Source organism: Cyprinodon tularosa, unplaced genomic scaffold (genome assembly GCF_016077235.1).
Source record: "Cyprinodon tularosa strain WSP-4 unplaced genomic scaffold, ASM1607723v1 ctg98, whole genome shotgun sequence".
NCBI lineage: Eukaryota > Metazoa > Chordata > Actinopteri > Cyprinodontiformes > Cyprinodontidae > Cyprinodon > Cyprinodon tularosa.
The window spans coordinates 2,787,056-2,811,262 of NW_024039762.1; the positions used below are offsets into that span (position 1 = coordinate 2,787,056).

At 35.9% G+C, this 24,207-nt stretch overlaps 1 protein-coding gene across 3 annotated transcripts in view; it reads right to left on the bottom strand.

Moving 5' to 3' along the window:
• LOC119777092 (RNA-binding motif, single-stranded-interacting protein 3-like) overlaps window positions 1-24,207 on the bottom strand; it is a 180,883-nt gene that overhangs the window by 29,314 nt on the left and 127,362 nt on the right. For all 3 annotated transcript variants that reach the window (XM_038275882.1, XM_038275880.1, XM_038275881.1), the window contains exons 5-6: window positions 12,148-12,305; window positions 11,057-11,136 (exon numbers count right to left, since the gene is read on the bottom strand). In XM_038275882.1, coding sequence (XP_038131810.1) covers window positions 11,057-11,136; window positions 12,148-12,305 — 238 coding nt within the window. The remainder of the gene's footprint in view (window positions 1-11,056; window positions 11,137-12,147; window positions 12,306-24,207) is intronic.

Below are 24,207 nucleotides of genomic sequence, written 5' to 3' on the forward strand. Positions count from 1 at the left end.
GCGGCACATCTACACCTTATGGATAAAGGACATTCTTTTGAGGACCAGAATGTTCACATTTTGGATAAAGAAAATAGGTGCTTTGAGAGGGGTGTGAAGGAAACCATCTATGTTAAGAAAGAAAAAACAATCTTAAACAGAGGGGATGGACTCAGGTTTCAGCTTTCAAAAACTTACAATGAAGCTATTGAGTTAATCCCTTCCCGTTATCATCGCAGCCCACCCCCTGTACAGGGAAGTGGAGGACCCCGTCTATTCAGCCAGGCCAGCAATCCCCTTTAACGACCGACCTTTCAGGCACTTGTGGGGGGTATTGCAGTATAACAAAATAAGCCAAACGTCCCCCATTCCAAATGGGTGGACCCCTTCGTCTGTTCCAATTTGCATGTTTTCAAAACAAAAATGAGGCCTTGTTGGGCTGTTGTACAAAACCTCAAACTCAACGCTATTTCTGACATTTTGAATGGAAAAAGCTTCCTGGATGGCAAGCAAAACATCTTCAAACTTGGAAACAAAGTCCAGTGGATTGCTTTAAATTTTTTTGAAATGACTGCGACCTGGATGACTGAGAACCTTCACCAGCATATTACCTCAGATAGGAATTTCTGTTATATATTTTAATAGAAAAAAATATATGTTTCTCAATGGAAAAAAATATTGCCACTATTACAGTATGCAAGCCATTCTGATTGTTGGTGATCACCTTTCCCATAGTCTCACTGGTGTTTTAAATCTTATCTTCAACAAAGAGCTTTAGGTCTGTGAGATCAGAAGGCCTCATCCCCATGACCCTAATGTTTAGCTCCGACTGTGCAATCTATTTTAGAATTCAGGCAGGATTTATTTAGGAATGAGATCTTTGGTTAGAGACATTTTTCTATCTTTTTCTTGGATGACTTCTACACCCTCTATGTTTCTAACTTAAGACTTGACATCTGTGCCCTGTCACAAAACAGACTACTTGCAACTGGTCAACTATGCAACTATGTCCTTGTCTGTAAAGTTTGTTTTGGGAACTCAGTTACAGATCATTTTCTATTTTGCAAATTCTTACCTCTTTAACATTTTCATGGATGTTATTATACATTGTTCATACATTTGGAGAATAATAGATGCTACAGTATTCTTACAGAAATTACAGAAATAAACCATATTTCAAGAGCAATTTATTTGTTTTTTCTTTTCAAGATGACAAACACTAGAAATAAATATCTTTATTAAACGAATACTCTAACTTTGATATATATTATAGAAAACTAAAATCTTAATCCCACATCTGAAAGCGTGTTGTACAATGACAAAGCCTGAAACTTCACATAAACCAAAGGGCTGAGACCTGTCTTAGTAGATGTTTTGTTTCAGTGGCCCAAGCAAAGAAAAGGCACACAGACAACATGTCAAGTTTTCTGGTCAGGATTTTTTTTTTTTCTGTCTTTTCCGAACTGACAGCCAATAAAACACAAAAACTCTGGTTTCCTTGTTGGGTCCGCACGAGAAATGTCTCTTCTTAAGTGAACTGAATCCTTTATTTTTTTTATTTCAGGTTCCCACTGACAAAAAAGAAAAAAATATATGTGTCAGCATTCTGGCTGTTTGTTTTTAATATTAAAGGCTGTAAAATGACCAAACTTAAAATGCTTTAGGCTATTGTTTATATTTAAACACAACTCTACACACTGCCGATACTAAATTAAAGCCATATTGAAAATAAATCATGTGAGAAAATTAATACAATATGACAAATTTAAATATAAAAAGCAAAAATATAAAGTTAATAAAGTTTGTAGGGACTATTTATTTTTTGATTGTAAATATCTGCAGTCCTATATAAGTATTAGCTAAGAGTTGCTCTATTGGTATAGGCAAAGTTTATAAGGGAGACTAAAAAGGGGGACTAAAAATAAAAAAATAGAAACCTAACATACTATTTTCAAAGAAACTTGAAGATCCTTTTTATGCAATATTCACATTGTAAACATTTTGTAACAGCGAGCTCTATCCTTACACTTGAGTATCAGATTCACAAATACTAACAGCTCTTTCCCCTCTACAGTATCATTGCCTTTCTCCACCTCTTAGCTAATGTGTGCTCAATATGATATGTATAAACAGCATTCCTCTTATGATGTCATTAAGGGAAACACGCTATCCAGAACAGTCTGTAGAAGCCCATTAGTCAAGCCACAGTTTTCATGCAATCTATTATCCCACGATTCTAGCCACTATCTTTAAAAACTCTGACTGGTTGTCATACTTATGGGTTGTCAGGGTGCAGGCTTCGGGAGGACAGGGTGTTGAAAGTAAAAACAGCTCATCCAGAAGAGGACTGAATAAGGAGATTTTTGGTATCTGCTGTTTTTCTAATCTGACATTAATTTTTGAACATGCTTTAGGGGCCTCCTTGTTATTTATTTCCTTTTTTTAATGTAGCATTATTTATTACCTTCAAGTGCAGAAAAAAATTATGTGTCTTGAGAATCTTCTATGCTCTTTATCACATTTTCTTAATGCAGAGAATTAATTGTCTCTTATATTGAGTTAAATTGGAGATACTGTTAGACAAACTCATGCTTAGAAATTTGAGTAAAAATCATCCTTCCTGTGTTCTCTTTTACTTTTTTTAAGAATACCTTGCAAGGCCAAGCTTAGTTTCAGTTATTCTTTGTTCATACTAAACAGGTTATGCCACCCTTCCTGAGGAGGATGCCTTGTATCAAATAGTTTAGCAGCATATGTTATAAAGGTTTGCTCATGTCAGAATTTTTATTCTAGTTCTACATGTTTAATTACAATGTCTTAATATTTCACTACACTACACAATTGAAGCAGCAATAATTAACAAATAAAAATGTACTTTTCCTATAGAATGAGTATAGGTCTAGGAAAAGAATCCATCTCCAAACACGTTGGAAAACAAGCACAGCTCAAACAGTTTTACATTGTGACAGCTCTACATGAAGTATTTTGAGGTAAAATGTAGGGTTATGCATTTCAGAAAGACAATTGGCACTGACTGACTGAAGAGCACCAATGTCAACTGGCAGTTTTCTCAGGATTGACAGTTTAGCTGCTGAAAAAGCAAACAGAGGTCCCAAAGAGTCTAAAAGTTTAATTCCAGGATCAGGAGGAATGCCTTGCAGTTGTCGACTTGTTGGTATTGTACAGTATAAAGCAGATCATGTATCACATTCCGTGAATTTAAACTGCATGATAAGCTTTCGATGTACGAAATGGACATTAGAGCAAACTCATATATGCTGTAACTTCTATACAGAGAAAACCTTTAGAAAATATATGAGCTGAATGCTTGGTTTAAATATGGTGATGTCTAAAAGGATATATTTAGTGCAGACGAAATCCAGTGCAAATATGGTTAACTTTTCTCTGCTGCTTTAGGCACTCGATCTCTCATTGTTACTGACTACAGTATGAAATCTCCCTCACCGCGAGAGTGCTAGAATATAATGTGAGTCATATACCAATAATCAAATTCTACCTGCATATACCGCTTGCATCAAGATAATGATCCTCATTATCCCAGCAAACCCTCCAAGGCTCGTGAAAAAGAAACAAAGGGACGAGGAATAAAAAGTTCTTAGACTGTATTTAAATCTACTTATTTTGAGACATTCCTGAAAGGAAGTGAGGATATGGGATAAAAGTAAGAGCAATGCATTTAGCAGTTTTATGTACACAACTGTCATCAAATTTCAACAGGCAAGCGTCAGACTCAAGGATGGTTACATAAAACGCCTGGAAGACGTTTAGGGGAAAAATCAGAGAAACATTTCTGTAACAAGTGATGATAGCTTCCCATTACAACACGTGATACGTATTTTTTAAGTTAATGATTAAGGATTAAATTATAGTTGTGATGTATTCCCAGTGTGTTTTCTCTCCTCTGAAACTGATTCAAGGATAATAAGTCTTGGATTGTGCGAATAGACCAAATAAATCAGAGCTTCGCTTGGGGAAAAAATGTTGACATCTTTTTATTAGACAGACTGTAAAACTGACCCTGCAAGGCATGAATTAAAGAGGTATTAATGGTCCAAGAACCTACATCTGTTTTATGGATATTAACAACCATGACAGTCTCTCTGAGACTCATGATTAAAACGTGAGCAATGAACTTGTTTTATTCTGAATTGAGAACTTTACATACAACAAGAGGGCACCCATGAAAATAACTCAACAAAAGCAAAGGTGACCTGTACATAAAAACAATTAGTTTAAGGTGTATATTTTCTAGCTTCCTTTAGTGGTTAAATGTCATCAATCTGTTGAATTTCATTAGAGATAATGAATAATATTTGGTTTTGACCCTTGTTTAGGAAATTGCTTTAAACATTAAATATATGGCTTATAGTCGTAATTAACAATGTAAGTTTTTGATATATTGGACATGGCCTAACAAAAAGGATTTGCCCCTTTTTTTTCCCATTTAGTCAAAGATGAGTAGCTATGGCTGTGTGGTGTATATATAAATTGTGTGGATTATTTTGTTAATTAAATCTCAGTTTATTAACATAAGGCTTTCATCTTTCTTACCAGACAGGGAGAAAGAGCTGTTGGATCCAATCTCTGTCAAATGACCGGATGTGAATTTTTCTAGAAAGAGTTTCCTGTGCGGCTCTCTTACTAATCATCAAGTTTTGTCATTTTAAAATGTAGACACCAAGTTTATTGAGAAAGAAAACAACCATTTCAGAAGGTGGATAAAATATCTGGTTCACTGTAGAGACATGGGTGTTGAAGACTGCAGCATCCATGTTATCTGTGATTAAATATCGCATTTTTACTCTATTATAAAGCTCCCAAGTTTTCAAGCAAATCCATAGCATGGGTTTTATTCACCTCCACCTATTGTGCTAGTGTGATTTATTGTTGTACCATATCTACTCTAACAGGTGGCTCACTTGGAAAAAACAATCCTAGACCACTACTAACAACCTATCACAATAACTTTATACTGGGCCTGATTTTTTTCACAATTTATGAAAATTCTTTTAATCAAAATGTTTCTCCTCAAAAGGTTTGTTAAAACATTTTCTCCACTTTAACTCTCAAGATCCCAATATCACTGTGTATTTATTTATGCCATCACTGTAATAACCACAACTGTTGTGTATAGAGAAACTTTTGCTTGTGCTGTAATTCATATCAAGATAGGCTTCTGAACAATTTTACTAGATCTGATACACACTGGAATTTAAAACTCAATTCCTGATTAATTGAATCTAAAATGACTGCCTTAGTGCTGTAAATACAGACTAATGGTTAATGAATTTGAGTCCCTACCAAATGACTTGATCTTATCAGATTAAGTCACTGAAGAGAAAAAGGAAAAGCAGCTCTAAACAAAAAATCACTGAACTGATTATGTTTTTAAATTGTTTATTCATTGGGTTTTTAAGTCAACTCACTTCTTTATGCACCAAATCATGTGGATGAAAAACAAGTTAAATCCCCCCCAAAAATTCATGAAACTTATAATTTAACATAACATATATATGGATTTTTTTAACTAATTTTTATGAAGTCATTTATCAGCACATCTTCTCAAAATACTTTATAGAGCAGTTTCAATCAACTCATTCAGAGAGACTGGATAAAAAATGTCAGTCTTCCTGGAAAAGTATGTGGCAACATTAGACGGTCACTTGTACTGTGTTTTTGAGTATGCAGCAATTCCTCATACTGAGCATGAGTGCAGTGGCTGTTGAAAAGAAAACTCCCCTTTCACAGGGATAATAAGTCAACAGCCTTTAAAGCATTTGGTTACATTTCTGAAGTCACACTGTGAGTGCAATCTGCTTTGACCTTTTTATATAAATGACAGGGAGGTTCATACTGGTTAAAAGGTGGGGGGCATTTACAGTAAGTAGCAGATCACATAGTGCTGGTGGGACTGTGGGATAGAGGTTACTCTAAAGAGACACCTGAAGCTCCAGCAGAGCAAAACATTCATTATTTGAAATTTAGTTAAAAGGATAAGAAAGCTGGAAATGAAATAAAAGGTGTGTTTTTGTTTCCTTAACTAATAGATAACATAAACAGTTAGGTTGATGATGGTTTTAAGGTTGAGGTACTTTACAGTTGAAGTATGGAGCACAACACAGGTTAAGCCACAAATAGTGCAAAGTTGGAGCTTTTTGTAGATATTGATGTTTTTCATTGCAGTTCAATGGATGTTGCTTACTTCTTATTTTCTCAAGAAAAAAAAAAACACTACCTCTATATTTATTTTTGATTTAATTATAAAAACTCATTTTTATTCATAAAATAAAAAATAAAAAGTTGAAAAAGCAGTGTATTAAAGTAAGGTAACAGAGCATTTGTTATTAATGAACAATTATAACTAATTCCAAGGTTTCACCAAATCAGTAAACACTACCACAAAAAAAGAGTTTAATCCTATCTTGTGAAACTATTAACTTTTAATCCAACATATATATTGAATTTAAGTTTGCCAAACCCACTCAGCAAGCAGTGAGCCTGTAAAAACCACAGTGTCTTTCTTTTGTAGAGAAATAAGTAACACACAGAAAGTTAGATCCAACATCTAGAGGAGGATATTTCTAAATAAATAGCAAAACTACTAGCAAATACCTCAACGAAGTATTAATGAAAAAAATTGATTTTATCCACAAAGCAGCTAAATGGGGAATTAGTGAGGTGAAGTAAAGAAAAAGCAGTTGATCGTCTTCAAAGCTCTAAGCACACAATATGATGGTTAGTCGGTCAGGGAAAAAGATAAGGTTTAAACATAGAATAGAATAAGATAGAATAGATCCGTATATAAGGATGTAAAAACACATGATTAGAATAAGAGAATGAACAGTGAGGCTACATTTACAAAACAAGAAAAACAGGATTACAGGTTATTAAGATTAACAATAACAACAGAAACAAAATAAACTGCAAAAAAAAAGTGAGGAAGTACAAAATTATTATAATGTTGAGAGCAGTGATAATTAGGTCCAATCTCTGTGTTGGAGGAAAGACTTGTAATAATGCACATTCATGTAATTTCCGACTTTACAACAGCTTTAGACATAGAGTGGAAGAAACTGTCCAAGAATGATGGATGGATGGGTGGTTGGATGGATGGGTGGTTGGATGGATGGATGGATGGATGGATGGATGGATGGATGGATGGATGGATATATAGGTGGGTGGATGGATGGTGGGTGGATGGATGGATGGATGGATGGATGGATGGATGGATGGATGGATGGATGGATGGATGGATGGATGGATGGATGGATGTATAGGTGGGTGGATGGATGGTGGGTGGATTGGTGGTTGGATGAATGGATGGATGGATGGATGGATGGATGGATGGATGGATGGATGGATGGTGGGTGGATGGATATATAGGTGGGTGGATGGATATATAGGTGGGTGCAGGGGCGTGCACACATAGACACTAGGTGGTGCTAAAGCACTAGGAAGTTTGCCCTCTATCAAAGAAAATGCCCTTTTGAAACTCGTTTTTTTTTTTTTTTTTTTTTTATTATTATTAATAATATTAAGATTTTACTGAGGTCGGTTTTGAAATGATCTTTTGAAAACCTGAGCCATTAAAAACGACTGAAACAATGCCCCGAAATGACCGACCTACTTGCGCACACCACCGACCAGCCTCTCTCTCTTCCTTTGTCACGTGAACTCGCTCGGTCGCCCGCAGGGCATGCCAGATGCGCAGCATCATAGCAGTTTTCAGATAGCAGGAACGGTCGCTGACAGGCTGCTTCTCCCGTGCCCCATTAGCCAGGTAATATACAGATCAAGCAGAATCATTTTGTTGTGCATTAAAATGTCTCATTCAGCAGCACCAAGCACGCATTTTGCCGACTGGTCACCAGATAAACTAGTTGTCTCCTTGTAAGATGCTATTTTACTTTTTATATTTTGTATCCATATTTTTTATCTTAAGTGTATACATTAGTCTATTTTATTGCATGACGTATACCCACAGACCTAGGGGGAAAAAATTGAAGAAGGCAGATAAATTAGACAGAAAATTGCAAAAAAGATGTACAAAAAGTTAGATTAATAATTAAAATCCTTTTTGCTTCAACTGCACAGAGTAACAACAAATCAACATCTTTTATCTTAGAGCAGAATCAGGATTTTTTTTTTGTCATGAATAAGAAATCAGGGTGGTGCCTTTTAAAGTCCAGGAAATCTGAGGAATGAATATGCAATACATGTTAATGAATATATTTTCAAAGCTGACATTCTTGTGTTTAAATGTCGTTTCTGATTTCTTTTTAACATCACATTTTGACATCAGGTTATTTGAAAAAAAAAACTGTGCAGCACATGTATGGATCAGAATGGTTTCCCACTGACATTCACATTCCCAGTATGGAGCCATGAATGGCAAACAGAAGAAAATTCAGCAACCAACCAGCTGCATAACTTGTGATTACTTGATTTACACTCTGGATTAGAGTGCTGAAACTGGCTCAGCTCAGTAAAAGCATTTACACATTCTGAGAGCTCAAGCTGTTTCCACCACATCCTTTTTTTTTGTTGAAAATCAATCAACTGTCAGTCTTTTTTTCAGTAAACTTTATATATCTGAGACAAATAAAATCAACATTTCATGGATCTGAATGTAAAAAACCCAGATAGCATTTAGTATGAACATGAAGCAAAAAGCAAAATTAGCTATATTTTAGTTTAATACCTTAAGAAGTCAGAAATGAATGCATCAATAAGCTTTTTTCAGTCAATGGCAGCATTCATTCTTCAGTTAGATATTAAAATATTATTAAAATAAGACTGTAATATAAATCATTTAGTCAAATCAGCGATTGCTAGACTTTTTACTGAAAAGTATTAGTAGATTTTTCTTCTGTGGGCTCAGGGATTTTCTAATTTCAGGACTACAGGTGAGAAAGAACTATTAATGAATAACTGGAGTGAAATTAGTTTTATTTCTTGATATTTTTTTCTATTTTATTAGTTTCATTTCGTATCCTAGTTGTGTCAGGAAGGACAGCTATAGGTGAGACTTTTCCAAGTCCGTGACCAAATCATAATACTTTGCTTTGGTGCCCCTGAATACACTTTAGAAGCTGAACACACCACATATAGGGGTCCTGTGGAGATCTAAATTAGACAGTATTTGAAAAAATGCATCAACTGGCGTTCCATTCTGCACTTTCAGGGATCCAACATTAGATGTGCAAAGGAAACTTAGAAAATCGTTATTAGGACTTGTCTTTGCAGGGGAAAGTGACCAGATTTTCCACTAAATTTGTACTATGTAGTGGTCCTACGGAGGTCTAAATGAGAAGCATGGCAGACACTGGAACAAAGACATTGTCTGGCCTTTCATTCTGCACCAACAATAGATGTGTAAAGGTGACAAGCAAATAACAAGCGGGTAAGTTAAAATAATAAAACAAATATTCTCCACCTGTTTTGGTTGTCTATGATTTCTTTCTTTTTATTTATTTATTTTTTTACAGTGTCCTGTCTGGCAATGTGGCAATAAGAATAATTGTCTTGATGCCAAAAAGAGCCCAACAGATTTTACTTTCACAAGTGTTGTTTCATGCATACAAATTGCTTTATTATAATTATGCAGGGACTTTTACAGTTTATATGGACACTGAAATGTAAATAGAGCAGAAAAACAGAAGAAAAAAGGAAAAAAGAAAAAAAAGAGAAAAGATGAAAGAAAGAAGAGATAGAAAGGAGATAATGACAAAACATTGTCTATGATTTCTAAAATATGACCAGACCCACATTCAGTTTTCAGTCAACCTCTAAACATCATTAATAGGTGGGTCATCAACTGAAGACATGACCTGCACTTTCATCATACATCTTATCTTTAGAAGGAAGTAGTTCATAATGTGTGGATGTTTTTTTCATTGTTCAAAGCAACTCAACCAAGAGATGCAAAGCGTTATGTTGTCATATATCATTTACCGTATATTATATGGCTCTAATAAACAGGAAGTAGAGGCTACAATCTAGCACTGACCAGGGATCATTAGTGGAGGAATGTTGTAATAAGTGTAACGCTATCAGGGAAGTTTTTGTTCTGTTAACAGTTTAGATAGTATTACCGATGGTGCTTTAAGCCATGTTTTTGCGCATAATTGGAACACCTGGGAAGACGGTGACAGCAGAAACAGCTGATCAGTCATCCAACATAAAAGTTTGCTACGATAGAGATGATTAGAAAAAAAAATTTATATTTTATTTTTTTTTTCCTGTTTCTATCAGGGGTTTTGGATGCAATTCTTTAAAATGTACATTAGACAAAGCTAATGGAAACACTCCTAAACAAAAAGGTAACAGTATGTCTTGTTTTACTTGTTCAATATGCAGAGTTTATTTTCCTGGATATTTTTGATCAAATGAAGTAGAACCAGCATTTCCAAAACAGTGATGTTTTATTAATAATAACCTGTTTAGAAAACAAACGTTGCTCATGGGGAACCTTTTTTCATTTCCTTTATTTCTTTAGCCAGTTACTCTGTTTCTTTAGTTTTCTGTGTATTACCTTTCTTTTACATTCTGTCACTTTCATTTTTTTTGCCGCTATGCTTCCTTCTTATCAATTGCATCCTTTCATAGTATTGTGTTTGTTAAAATAAAACAGATGTCCTTATTTAATTACTTTTGGCACAATAGGAAGCCGATTGTTTGCTTTAAGCACTGTCAGTTTGGGTATGCACATGTGCTGAAGGAATGGTTTATCTCAGTGTGTCTTTTTCTTTTTAACAGTGTAAGGATTAATCACACAAATCCTCCTATCAAATCAAGTCAAGGATGCCTAAGGAGTGGGAAGCAGAGACAGAGCAAAAATGATGATGTATGATCTGCAGCAGTTGCTTAGACAGTCTCTATAAATTCAATAAATGAGGGTTTATAGATTAAGTCAAGTAAAGGCATTTTTAATGCAGCACTGATTTTTTTCTGACAAACACAGCAGCGAATAACAGGTACAAAATGTGTTGAGTATCTGGTATAATTTAATGCAATTTTAAGTGCATGCTTGTTTTATTCACCATTTTACACCTACCTGTCATGCCTGGAGGGGTTTTCAAAAATTTTCCATTGAAATTTTGAATCACCACATCACACTTCTCTGTCGACTCCATTCTGCAACAAAAAAAGGAAAGACGGTATCTGAAATAGTAAACACTAAAGATTTTCTGGTTCTGTAAAAGTGAATTCACTGTGTGTGGATATGACTGCTTGCAGAAGCATCCAACATTTAAGTAAATGTGTAAACCCCTGCCAGTTATAGGATTAGTGCTGAGGTGTCTTTACCTGTAAAGAATATCTGTAGGTGTGTGTGTGTGCGTATGTGTGTGTGTCCTTTCAACGTTAAATGGGGTTTCCTCTCCTTTGTCCTAGTTTAAAAGCTCCATTCAGTCTGATCTGTTGTGTGTCATGTCCTCTTTGTTTGTCCCTATTCAGCTCTGCTCACCCAATCACAGCTCAATGACTAATTGGCTGCCTGGCAAGTAAAAGCTAGTGTGTTTGAAATGTGGTGACAGAGGGGACAAACTGTATGTGTGTTTGGAGGGGAGGTTTGGAGCTGAATGTGAGTCTTGGGTCTCTCTTTGTACATTCGGTGACCCAGAATATATACTTGACTGCTTTCTAATCACTGGCACGCTCTATGGAGTAAGTGAGAGGAACACACATGTACACACATGAGACAAAGGAGTTAAAGGTGGACAGGTAGACAGCTTTTTTCATTACAGCTCAAAGTTGTTTAGTAGTTCAAATAGAGACATTAAATCCATTTTACTTTACCTTGAATACAAAACTGTTTGGTGAAAAGGATTTTACATATCAGCTTGAGGTTGATCTAAGAAAACCAACACTAAACTTTGTGCTTTATTTTTTCATAAAGTTAGACTAAAACAACTACATGGTTTCATGAAGACCATTTTTTTTTCACTTTCCAAGCAAGCTTTTGTTAGAATGACATTATAATAACTTGTCCCTGAATTAATACACATAAAACTTAATCAATGGACACAATCTTTTTAAAATGCTGTCTTCATGGCCATTTTGAATAATGAAGTCTCCTTATTTATTAGGTCTATGGAACATAAAAAAAGAGTCAGAGTTTTGATGTATTTTTGAGTGTGCATTTACCTGGCAAAGCCAACTCCTCTGCTCAAACCATTGGCATCCCTTAGTATTCGGGTGGAAATAACATGGCCAAAGGGCTTTAGCATGTTTTCCAGCTCCTGCTCATCCATCGACACGGGCAAGTTAGATATGTAGAGGTTCGTGGGGTCCTGCTCCTGTTGCTGTGGAGAGGCCATGGAAGGTGTTTAACATTTGATTCCAGAATAAAATTGAAATATAAATATTTCATCAAATCATATTTAGTGCAACCTGAAAAAAACAAAACAAAAAACAACTGCTGGTAAATTGCAAAAAAAAAAACAAAAAAAAAAAACAAATTCTGTAAAGCAAGAAAGTTATGTATAATCCTATTCAACATTAGAGTGTTAAGAAATATTTGTGTAAAGTATGTTAACAGTGAAGAAATACAGTGTCAATCATTTCACTGTCATGGCACTTGACACATTCTTTTCCCTTTCAAAAACTATAAAAATTAAATAAAAGCTTATTTGATTACTGTTGATGCACTGAAGGTTAAATTGTTTATTTGCATATGCATGACTGAATATTTCACAAAAAGAAAAGCAGTGAATTAAACCCAAGAGCTAAACTCCTAAGAGGGAATGAAAACTGTTTTGAAAATGCATGGCACTAATTCCACTCCAAAAACCCCTGAAGCAAGAAAGAAAAACCCCTATGGATCAAGAAATTCTATTAAAGCTTAAATAAATCTTTATATGATGAAGAGGAGAGCCTCCCTCTCAGGTGTCATTCAAAAGTTAAGCTACATACCTATACTGTTTGTTTTCTATTCTCCAAAACTCAATGCAAAGGGTTCATTGCATGAAAAATATTGCTATTTCTTTTTTTAAATAGATTTATAAATTTACATCTATTTATTAAGAGGAAAGTGAAACCACTGTAAAATTTATTGCTTGGGTGTATAGACTGGTCTATTAATTCTGATTTAAATATTATTACTAACTTGTGTAAGTAATTCAAAATAAGGACTTTGCACTTTACCCAAGTTGCTATTCATTTTTTTTTGTTTTTGGATAAAATGTTCCTTTGCCCCCGTTAGCCCTTTGGTCCTAGATCCGAGGTCAAAAGAGCAGTACAGAGTTTATACAATATGTTCATGAGGAAAGTATGAACAAAGACTAAATCAGTTAGCATGCACAGCAATACAGAGTTAGCAACTTTAATAAATCAATTTCAGAATGAAGATAACAGAAAAGACTGAGACTTAGCTTGTGATTTGCTAGATCAGTAAATGACATAGTATTACATACTATGTCCATTTCATTTGGTTTTAATACTAATAGGGCTAAAGTCAAATATGGTAAAATCTGATTCCATGTTATCTTTTAAAGCATAAAGGCTACATGTCCATACAATACAGTTTGAGAAGATTTTGGATAATTCCATAGAATCTAATTTTGGCTAAAAGTTTTTATTAAGCAACTCTGATTTTAAATCATTAATTTATCTCCAGATGAATGATTCTTTCAAAATCTCTTCCAGCAGACAGCTTCATTTTACAACAGGTATGAGATGCCTAAATTACAAAGGTTTAAAACACAAAAGGGTAAAAATAACCAGCACCCTAGAGTGTGATGCATACATTGAGTGGCTAATTTAAGTCATTTGGAAACATGTGAGTCATCCAATCTATGTTCTGATAAATGAACATGTTCTGTTTCTGTAACATAAAAGTCATCATTTGGGCTTTTAAGACCTAAATATGTCTTTTATCTATAGTGGATTGGGTGATCTTTAAACAGAGAGAACTCAAAGCCAATGAGACTTCGACCAAAGCCATTCATATAAGACTCACTGCAGGTAGAACAGCTCCAGTGGAAAATTCTGCTCTACTTCACCTTTTCTTTTGAAATCTAAAAATCTAGAAGCAAGGTGCATGGCAGACAAGGATTTTCCTTTGTCAGGTTCCCATTTAATGACTGGAGCAGTTGTCTTCACGTATGGTGCAACTGGCTTTGAATATTATCTGCAGCTTTTGTGCACATGCTTGCGTGCGCTCACATAAAGACAAGCAGGGAATACATGAAAGAAGTAACATCAAAGTAGTCATGGAATATGTCACTGGTCCTAGAACCATCTTTATGAAAGAGTTACGTCACTGAAATCATTCTTGGTTCATCTTTTATGATTAAAGAGAAGCAGGTTTTGATACTTTTACACCAGGACCTTATAAAATGTTTCTGGAGCAGTCACAAGGTTAAATGTCAACCATGGGGCCATTTTGAACTATAACAGAAACTTTACTCATGGCTTCACTTAAAAAGGAATGAGTGAAAAAATCTTTTGTGTTGTTTTTATACAAACCCTCCTCATATAAAGGTTAGGATAGTAAACCAATTAAGGCTATATATAATTTATCAGATAATTTTAGCTGGAATTCCAAATATAGTCAGATGGATTGTACCTTTAATTCTATTTATTAACAGATCATAGGGTGGTGGATTCTGTCCAACAAAAAGTAATAAGTAAATAAAAACAACTCCAACAATGTCAACTATAAGCAAAAGGAATGACCATATAAAATCCAGCATGTTTTAATGTATAACTTTCCAATATCGTTTGTGGCACATCCATCCGGGTGCCTATCTCCAACAGCCATTGGGAGAGGGAGAGCACACCCTCTACTGGTATTCAGTCAATACGCCACTATACAGTAGCTGTAAGTTAGAAAAACATTTAGCCGTTGACTAGAACCTGTCAAATACGTCGATATGCGTTGGAGATAAGTTCTTGATAAGTTCCGCATAAGTTATGTACAAGTTGGATAAGCTATACACCACAACTTATGAGTAACTTATACTTAACGTATGTCAACAATCAGATAACTTACCTGTAACTTATGGCCCACGTATGAGCATACGTTGGCATAGGTCAGAACTTATGTCGACTGTGCCTGTGAGCTTCAGCGTACTTCAGCTCTTAACTTATAAAAAACATACGCATAACTTATCCAATGTATGTCAGCATTTTTGCCATATTTTCCGTACATCAGGCGTACCACTGTTTAAATCGTCCAAATGTGACAGGGGCAGAAAAGTGACCCTTACGTTAACCATTACGAGTTCATACCTAACCCTAATCCTAACCTAAACTCAATTCACACCTTAGTCCTAAACCTAACACCTAAATTTAATACAGCATTTGTAACCATGGGGACCAGAGATTGATCCCCACTAGAGCACTCAGTCCCCATGATGTGCTAAGATTGATGGAAAATGGTCCCTACCATGTAATTAATACACGCCCAAATCCAAACACACAAAGGCAATTTAATGGACCAACTACACTTACCCAGAACCCACAGTTGCACACCTAATGAAGAGTCAAGATCAGGATTTAAAAACAGGTCCTTGGTGATGTAAGGCCACAGTGCTACCAGCTCCATTACCATGCAAGCCTTAGTGGTACATCCTTGTCAACATTTTGTTTCTCAAGGCCTCTTTGTTATAAACAGTTCATATTATACTTGTTTAGATAATTACTCCATATTACTGTTAAAACAAGCGGTTGATACTAAATTGTTATTTATGTTTCTTTTCATAGTCAGTAAAGTATTTTTCAATTGATCTGAAGGAAATTAATACAACCTAAATGCAGGCGTACCAGAGGCTGCTGCAAGAGGACCAGCCTCAGAAGTACACTGTAACAAAGAAGCATGAGTAGATATAAGAGAGTTTTAGAAATACTTATTGAAAGAAAAATGATATTTATTTACAGATCGACTGTTTCAATTTTTTACAGAATTACCAAATAAAAACCTTTGGCTTGCTTTTAACGGTCGGATCAACTGGATATTTGAAATCTTATTCCAAATTCAGAGTGTACATTTTGATTTAAACAAAGAGAACTTTTATGCTACTCTATAAATTTGAAGAATATGGAGATTCTTGAAAATGTGAATAACCATTACAAAAAACAGCTAATAGGGCTTAATAGGGTTTATGGTGAGAAACCAGGTCATCTGCGTGTGTCACAGTTAACGCAGATATGCCCCCGCCCCTTCCGCAGAGACTCTGGTGCACCTCTCCAAAATTGTAGGTGACCACAGACAGTGCCGCAGACAGGAGGCCTCTGATTGGTCAAATCTACATCCGCTCTACACTATGCGTATTACCTATTTGGTACCTTACCGGCTTGTTTTGTTTGTATGACAGCCATTTTGGAAAAAGACTTGTCAAGATGGACGAGCTAGAAGAGCGAGGTGCGCGAGAACTCTGGGACCCTTTTTCCACCTGGATTCTCGCTCTTTTCTGCCCTCATATCCTGCACAAACGGCCCTTGAGTTTTTCCACTTTCTCAGCCGTATGTAGACCCACAGCTAGTTCATGATTGTCCCTCTTGCGTTGTGGCGTGGAATAACAGCGCACACCAGGCTTCAAAATTGGGCATAAATCAAAAATATCTACATCATACTTGGGACAAGCTCACTGCAACACTCTGCTGCTAGAGTATAACCAGACATTTATGTTTAAGAGGCCATCACTGAACAATTCCTGCCCCTGGTTCCTTTAAGTTTTGTATTCATTGCTGTGTATTTCACTCTTAGTGTGGGACAAAACCTCAAGGCACTGTAGACTTTTAAATGTTTTTTAAAAGTTTTCTTGACTTTGATTAAAGTTGCTGTTTGCACAAAGTTATCTCACGGTGATCTCTCACTCTGCAGGTTGCAAATTAGTCACTCTTTCTCCCTCTGTCCCCTTTATGGCTCTGTTTCTTTGTCGCTCTGCCTTTTTTGTAACATCTGTCATGCTTTGGAAACAGCTTCAGACCAACTGTGCTGCTCCTTTACTGTGTTTGGCCTTCCAACCAGCAAGTCAGCTAGTGTTTTCAGCCCCATTAAACTTCAATGCTGCATCATTATAGATGGTCTGTACATCTTATCCTGCTATTTCCTAGTTACCCCCGCCATCCTGCAACACCTGCTGATGATATAGAGGGTAAAGCGAGGGCAAAGCTGTGGTTTAATACCCACTAAAATTGGCAGTTTTGTTTGTATGCCAGAACGCATGAATGTGAGGTGAGACAGTACTTGAAAATCCCATTTGGTAGACTTTCTGCTGTCATCTCAAAGAGAAACCCTTAGAATCGTAAATCAGCCTCTCGTAGCACTGGTAGGGATGAGCAGGTAGAGCGAAATGAACAGAGATGCTGAGGAAACAAATGCCAGAGCACTTTCAAAGTGAAGTAGTCAATGATTATGGAATCCAGCACCCATTCATTACGCCATGTGTTGGCTTCCAAAACCTACTTTGAGAAATTCATTTTGGCACATTTACATGTTCCTATCTAAATTTTTCTCTACTCCGGCCTCTCTCAGCCAACCTGTTTACTCTAGCCTGTTGCCCTCCATCCTTTTATTCACCCATTTCATTTCCTCCCTTTCTCTTCACTTACTATATAAACCTACTCCTGCTAAGATCAAAACCTAATCTTTCTTAATGGTAGCCTTGCTAACTAACACACTATCTGAATGCTTAGTTAATATTTAAAGAGAAAAACCTTTCCCTCCTAACACTTCTCATTTTCATCCTAGCCTTTGTGTGTCCCCTTATTCTTGCCCCGTCTGCATGTCTGCAAACCACACTCTTCTTCAATTCTCTTCATTTACATTTCTCTCTTTCAGCAACCTCCATCTTTATCTGCATTTCTCATTCTAATTTGTTCCTCATCCTCTAGCCAAGTTTTAATCTTTCACAAGGATTGTCTGGGTGTCTAAATGCTCCATAACGACTTAATCAATACTTAATGAACATTTCATAAATACTTTATGAACGCTAAACCCCAAAATATGGTTTCATTAACCATAGAGATATACCCTTTATCCCCATCTTCATAATAGCTACAGGCTTGGTGAAATCAACACTAAATACTGAAAATTTCATAATTTATCTCAAGCCTCCTCAGCTGCTTTTATAACTAAGGATCCCAATGTTTGTGTGATGATGCCAATGATAAAACATGAAACAGGCAGGTAGTTAAAATTATTCTTTTTAAGTCAATGGGCTTATACAACATGCTCATTAAAAAGCAAAAAAAAAAAAACGTAACAGGAATGATCAGTCTTTAATCTAATGCTATCAATTGTGGGATAAAGTGACATCCAGTGTTATTAATTTCACAATATGTCAGGGAAGTACCCGCAGGATAGAATACCTTTTCTACATAAGTAGGGATGGCAATGTGGGGTTTAGTACACTCAAGATTAAATTTGTGGTTATATCGGTTATGTACTTTGGAAGGGTAGAAAGGACCTTTTGGAAAGTGTAAACGGTTTGTTCTTTAGAATAAATAAAATAACAATTTTACATAATCCCACTCAATCAATCAATATGAACATGATATTTCAAGAGCTTATTAAGAGTAAAAACAAAGTGAACAACAGACCCAACATTATCCCGGTTAGCAGCATAACCCCAATGTCATCCTGCAGCTTCTACATATTTGTCACTTAAAAGCAGAGCAGTTCCATGAAGCTTTGTTCCTTTTGACTCCTACGGACGCTTTAAAAGTCAACCAGGTGTGAAAACAAGGCTTTCTTCGCACGATTTTGACTCTAATTTGAGCTGCAATTTCACATTCTGCACTAAAACTGTTATGGTTTTGATTTTTAATTATAAAAAGGTTGCAAAGCTGACAAACCCTAATTCAGAGAATATGTGGATTTAATTAACTATAATACAATGAATAATTCACAAGTGCAAGTGTTACAGAATTCAAAACAGATGCTGATTTAAAGAGGTCGAAATGCTAAAAAAAGTACCTTGCAGAACTTCCTAAATATCAGAAAGGAGTTGAAACCGTGATTATCTTTTGATTTGTGAAACAAAAACTTAAGACTCAAAGTAAAATCAGTGTACTTTCCAAGAATATGATTTGAAAAAACTAATTTGCTAGTCAAGGCTATCAAGTAAAGCTAAAAAATACAATAAAATAAAACAATAATAAAAATCTTTGTTTTCCAATCATAGACTTCAGTTGTTCTAGATTTCTTTAAATGGTGCTGCTATTTGACGAAATAAGACGCTATGTTAAAATGATGAATTAAGATTTTCAACCTCATACTTCAGGCTATATGTTCAATCTCTACAAGATTGACATGCAATACCAATAACAGCCCCATCCAGATGAGTGGTGACTATAAACAAAGAGTTCTTATAGTTTACAGACTCAATACTCCAATTCTTTTACACTGTTCTCCATCGTATTTTATTGCTTTTGGCTCAGCATTTTCAACATGACTTCTTCCCTTCTCATCTTTCTCATTTTCCCTTCACACTGTCTTCAGTGTGTATCAAAAGGCCAGTGATTCATCATAGAGTCCAAGCAGAGATCAGTCCTAACTGCAAAGCAGTCTGCAAGCTGTTTGTCTTCCAGCTGTCCAGAGAAGGAATCAATCACCCCATCCTGAGATGCTGAAACCATCCAAGGGGGTCAGATTCAGATAGAGAGGAAAGAGTGATATATGCCCAGAGAAAAATGAAGAGATGCTGGAGGACGACATGCAGACTAAGGAGCCCAGAATGGGTGAATTAAATATACATTCCCTTCGATGCATACAAATCAGAAGACCACGGAAGTTATGCGTCCAATCTCCCTTGGTTGTGATTTGAAATAAAACACGACTGCTTTGTTGTTTAGTGTCAGTATTGATTGACTCATAGATTAAACAAGAACAAGGCCTGATTGTAATAATATGCTCTGTTATCATTATACTTTAGTGTTCAAAGTGATCATATAAACAAACAGCAGAGATTGTGTCATTTCCTGAGGGTAATGGGTATTACTCTGACCTCCATATAAACAATATTTCAAACAAAGAAAAAAAACAACAAAAAAACAAAGGATAATAAAATCTGTGAGGTTTGTTTCAGGTTGTTTTTTTAAATTGTCTCTTTTTATTGAGGACAAAAGAAAGTGGTTATGATCAAAGCCAAAACTTTTACCATTTTTTAACTTACGTATGCTGAAACTAAACTATCCAAATACACATTTCTTTCCTAAATTAAAAAAATAAAATAAAAAGATACACCTATCTAAATTTTGTCAGCCAGTTTTCAATAATCCAGTTTTTTATAAGTTATTAAATGGCCATACCAGTTTTAGCAAAATGTGATTCCTGTTTAGAAACTATAAATAACAGCAAAGTACATGTTCTACTTTCTGCATATAGGGAACTTTCTGTCTTCGTTTAATATATTTTCTTTACAATCAAATGTTTAAATTAAGTTGAGCAATTTTTTCTCAGAGATAGCCCAACATTCCAGCATCAATGAAAATCTCTCTCTATATAAATATAAAATATCTCTTTATGTAAGATTATGGGCAAAGAAAATAAATTAAGAAAAAAAAGGTTATGTAATGTTAGAGGATGACACCTCAAAATCCATCTTTGTTAATATTCAACCTAAAATTAATATAAATTAATTAAAAATTTTATTAATTTAATCTGTTGTTTTGCTAATTGATAAAAATGTAAAGTTGCATTTCTTGTTTAAAAATAGTTCAAATGATGCAAGTTTTTTGTATATTTTTTGTCAGGGTTAGTTGTGGTTTAGGACCCAAATGCAGAGGCAGAGAGGCTGAGGAGATTTCTTGGGAGTTTAATGGGGCAAAACAGTAACAAAGGCAGGAATGCAAAAATCCAATTAATAATAAAAAGCGAACCAGAACTATGGAGACATCTGGGGAAACAAAACACGAGGAGCCAGGGAGAGACGAGGTACGTAGACCACAGCATGGGAAGACAGCAAAGACAACGAACCAACAAAGAGTGAGAGCAGAGGGAGAGCAAATATAGCAGAAGAGAGACAGAGGGAGGGCTAACGAGCAGACAAGGAGCAGGTGTGAGGGGAGACAACGAGGGAGCCAAGGGGAAAGGAACATACACACGCAAGAGGGCAATAGAGGACAACAGAAAAACATGAGAACTAATATAAATCTAGAAATTACAACAAAACTGTAATTAAACCATTAAAACTAGAAAACAAGGAGCAAAGTAAAGAACAACAGAACCAAGACCATGACATTTTTTAATTATGAAATACTTGCTGATACTGAAAATATCAGTCTTTTGCTTTCCTACTTTAAAGGTCTTGTTGTGAGCACCTTCTATTTAGAGTGTTTACCCTTTGGTAAAAAAAAACTCTCTTTGTAACGTTAAGATTTGATTATATATATATATATATATATATATATATATATATATATATATATATATAAGCTAGTGAACTAGTTAAATGTTGTATGACAGCTGGATACATAAGGAATATATCAGCTCCTATTGAAATGTCTAGCTCTTAAGGGAATATGAATAATGCCATAACCCAAAACATTTCTGTTGGAAAGAATCCAATGAATTATTTTGTCTCAAGTTTTGTCAGAAAGCAAGAAATATATTCTCCTTGTCTAAAGATCTCTGTAAACTCTGTGACCAAATCATACCAACAGTGATTTCCAATTTTAATAACTAAGCATTAATCAATGCAACATTTGTATACAACCCCCTATGAAGCATAACTTAAAAAAACAGCCTTTCTCTCTCTCTCTGAATCAAGCTCTCTCTCTAACCCCCCCTTAGTACTGAATGCTGTAATCAAAGCTAATGGGACTCAGCTGCCGGCCAGTCTAATTACCTGGAATGTAGACGGATGATCTTCCAGACAGAGACCCGCACAGACACACATGCTTCAGAACAGCAATTTCAAGATAGGCTTTGAGTTGTTGTGCTACATAGCACAGAGGCTCTACGTCCCCATCATGGTGTGTGTGTGTGTGTGTGTGTGTGTGTGTGGGACCATGTTTTTGTTATCTAGTGGGGACAATTGCCCAGAAATATACATTTTGAGGACTTATGTGGTACTTGTGCGGACCAACGACTGGTCCCCATGAGGAGAAGTTCTCTTGTTGGTCTCTTGTAGTTTAGGTGCAGGGTTAGGTATTCGTTGGTTATGGTTAGGGTAAGGCAGCAGCAAGGGACCAGAACTTGAAACATAATTTGCCCAAGACAGTAAAAATGATGGTGGATTCCCAGAGAACACCACAAACTACCTCCTTTTCCCATCCCAAATAACATAGTGTCAACTTTTTTTCACTGCTGCCATTATTCAATCTTTTTTGTGTGCCTCCATCACTGTGTGGTTTGGTTAATCTACAAAATAGGACAGGCCAAAATAGAAAAATAAAAAAAAGTTTTTGGATCTGCGGAGCGGAGCGTGGAGCGAGCGGTGGAGCGGAAGAAATATGGTGGAGCGTGGAAGGGTTTTTAATTCAAAGGCCAGAGTAAGGATTTGGCTCCGCTCCATTTCACTCCGGCTTTATTTAAATTAATGTTTGACTTAAAGCCTAGGCCAATGCCCATGATGTAGTCTGTGCATATAACCTGTTATAGTCTATATTCCAACTTTACCAAGGAATTGCCGAGACGAGGGTGTCAGGATTTGGTTGTGGTTAGAGGACCCAAAAGCAAAGGCAGGGTGGCAGAGGTGAGTTTCTTGTAGATTTAATGAAAGGTTAAATGACAACAGAGGCAGGAATCCAAAAATCAAATGTGAAAAAGGTAAAAAAACAAAACAGAAACCATGGAGACTACAGGGGAAAACCATCTTAAGGAGGAAGACACAGTAAGACAGAGTTGGAGGAAGTATGATGAGGAACCAGCACTGAGGAACTGCATAAAGAGTGTATTTAAGGAAGACTGAAACAAAGAGAGGACTAACAAGCAGATTGGGAGCAGGTGTGAACAGAGCAGAACAGGAAAGGAGCTAAGGAAAAGGAGAACACAAGAGGGCAGCAGAGGGCAACAAATAAAAATTGAAAAATGAAAAATAACCGGAGAACACAACAAAATAAGAATAAAACCACTAAAACTAGAAAACATGGAGTAAAGTAAAACTCAAAACTCAAAAGAAAACACAACAGAACCAGAACGGTGACAGAGGGTTGCATATTGTGTGATTAAAAAGTGGGATAAAATATAAAAACATACACTAACTATACTATATATCGCTATACAAGTGATCATTGTGGTAGATCACTGTGCTTTTGAAAATGGATCGCATCCATGCATCATACGCTATTATCTCATTTGCAATGGGATGCAAAGTTACCTTTTTTAATGTAGTCCAGTCCAAATAAATTAATAATTAAATAGTGTGTCCTAGGGCCCTGGCATAATTACATGAAGGGTAAATGTCAGAAAAGGCCTTCTCCTGAAAATTTTAGTGAGCTTGAAGCGATTTCGCCGGAGCGGCAGGAAAATTAAGATGAGTGCGCACTTATTTTGAGCGGAGTGTAATGGCGCAACTTTGAGCAGTGGAGCGAATGAGCGAAAATTCTCCTGAGCGGGGAGCGGGAATTGCACGGCGCTATGCTCCGATCAAATGCTCTGTTCTGGACACAAACTGACTACTGTACCTTCAACAACAAAAAAGCCACCACAGGGACAGTTTCTTCCTCCGGGACTGTCAGTGAGATGGACACTTCACATGCAGAGTATTTAATATTATTCAGATCAACAACATACTTATTTGTGAAAATCCAAGTATGTCTTCCTCCTTATGAAAGTTGTGTTTACATATTTACAAGAGAAATATTACTACTTCTATACTATATTACTGAGAGCAAAGTGGCAAAACTTCATGTCCCTTCTTGTTTGCAACAACATGATTGGGAGTCTTTTCCACTCATTTCAGAAACTAAAAGTAAAATATAGATTAGCTACACATTGAAAGAAATGTGTCAGATTTTATTTTATTTATAATATCATGTGAAAATGTATAGCATATGTGTAGAAAATTGATCTGAAGGAAAAAGCTTATAAGGAAAGGAGCCCCAGAAACATAAACAAAACTGAACCTTCTCAAGAATCCAATCTTGAATAAGAGACAACCCCACAAGAGTCCTACCTAGGCCACTGAGTAAGAAACTGGGCTGCTGCTTAGTTGTTCAAAGACCTCTCTTCTAATAAAAGTAAAGTTTGTATTTAGTTTGGAAATACAGATCCCAGACTCTAAAACAGGGAAGAGGTACAGAATCCAAGATGCT